We start from the raw sequence: 1,462 nt of genomic DNA, 5'->3' as shown, positions 1-1,462 counted from the left end.
AATAATAATAATAATAATAATAATAATAATAATAATAATAATAATAATAATAATAATAATAATAATAATAACAATAATAATAATAATAATAATAATAATAATAATAGTAATAATAATAATAATAATAATAATAATAATAATAATAATAATAACAATAATAATAATAATAATAATAATAATAATAACAATAATAGTAACAATAATAATAATAATAAAACTATAAGTATGAAGAGTATTACATTAAGATGAAATAATCATATTAATGAAAATCTGATATCAGATTAATTTCAAGAAAGAATTATTTTACATAAATAATGAGAAAAAGTAAAAATATGAAAAGTGAAATAGCACTGAGCTAATTTGAAACAAATTAAACTTCCGATATCATTGGAATTGAATAACTTGAATAAATAATATCATACCATATAACAGGTTGAGTAATCTCCACATCCTCTTTGATATCAGATGTTATAGGTGTTTTATTATTTGTTTTAAAAGTTATATGAGGTCGTTCCCAATCGATAAAGAATGTTTTGGTAAGAATTAAATGAGCACTGCAGTGCAGTAAACTGATTAGTTTAAGCACTGTTGCTATTAATATATATGATAATAATGTCTCGCCCTGAAAAAAAAAGAAAAAAAATTCATTCATATTTTGTCAAAGGTCAAATGTCAATGTCGACTAACGCATTCATAAATAACATTTGAAATATTAGATATTTTATGTCAAATATTATCGATTAGGCATAATTTTATAAACTTTACAAAATGGAATTTTGCAAATTTTTTCAATTTTAGGAATATGTTTCGAAATTTTATTGATCAAATAAATTGCGATAAATTTGATTGAAAAAAAAAAGAAAAGAATTTTTCTTACCTGTTTACCATGTAAAATTACATACAATGGTATTAGTTGTATTTTATATGCAAAAACAGCAAGTAAAGTTGGTATTAGAAAAATAAACAGAAATATATCACTTAAAATTTCACACTCAAAAAGGGGGCATGGCCATCTTTTTGAGACTAAATAAAAATAGCAAAATTTTTTTTAGTTATTTTCTTTTTTTTCGAAGAGAATTTAAAAGAATTTAAGAGAAAGTTTCAAAAAAAGAGGAGAAAAATCCAAGAAAATTTTAAAAAAAAGAACAGTGGCAATTTATTTTCTTTTTTCTTTTTTCATTTTTTAAGAGAATTTAAAAAATTCTTTCAAAAAATTCAAATTTTGATTCAATAATTATTCTTATGATTCAAATTTGCAAATAAAAAAAAGAGACAAAAACTGTTAATTTCTGAAAACTTCACATACCTGAATTTGTATTTTAATATCAATTTTTTCCAAAAAACGAATAATACCCAAATTTTGTGCATCATTTGTTGCATCTAATGAAATTGAATCGACGAAATACAATCGTCGTGTAAGGATCCATTTTGAATTATAAAATTCATTTGACATTAAACGATT

General features: G+C 20.7%; 1 protein-coding gene across 1 annotated transcript; it reads right to left on the bottom strand.

The window, feature by feature from the left end:
• Positions 1–370: 370 nt before the first annotated feature.
• Positions 371–622, bottom strand: LOAG_15566 (hypothetical protein; the record flags this gene model as incomplete). The annotated part of the gene is made up of 1 exon (XM_003151056.2): positions 371–622. A coding segment is annotated over one exon (252 nt), but the record flags the coding sequence as incomplete, so codon positions are not given.
• Between the last annotated feature and the right edge of the window lie 840 nt (positions 623–1,462).

Source organism: Loa loa (assembly GCF_000183805.2).
Source record: "Loa loa unplaced genomic scaffold supercont3.2181, whole genome shotgun sequence".
NCBI classification, from domain to species: domain Eukaryota; kingdom Metazoa; phylum Nematoda; class Chromadorea; order Rhabditida; family Onchocercidae; genus Loa; species Loa loa.
This window is presented reverse-complemented; position numbering and strand designations above follow the sequence as displayed.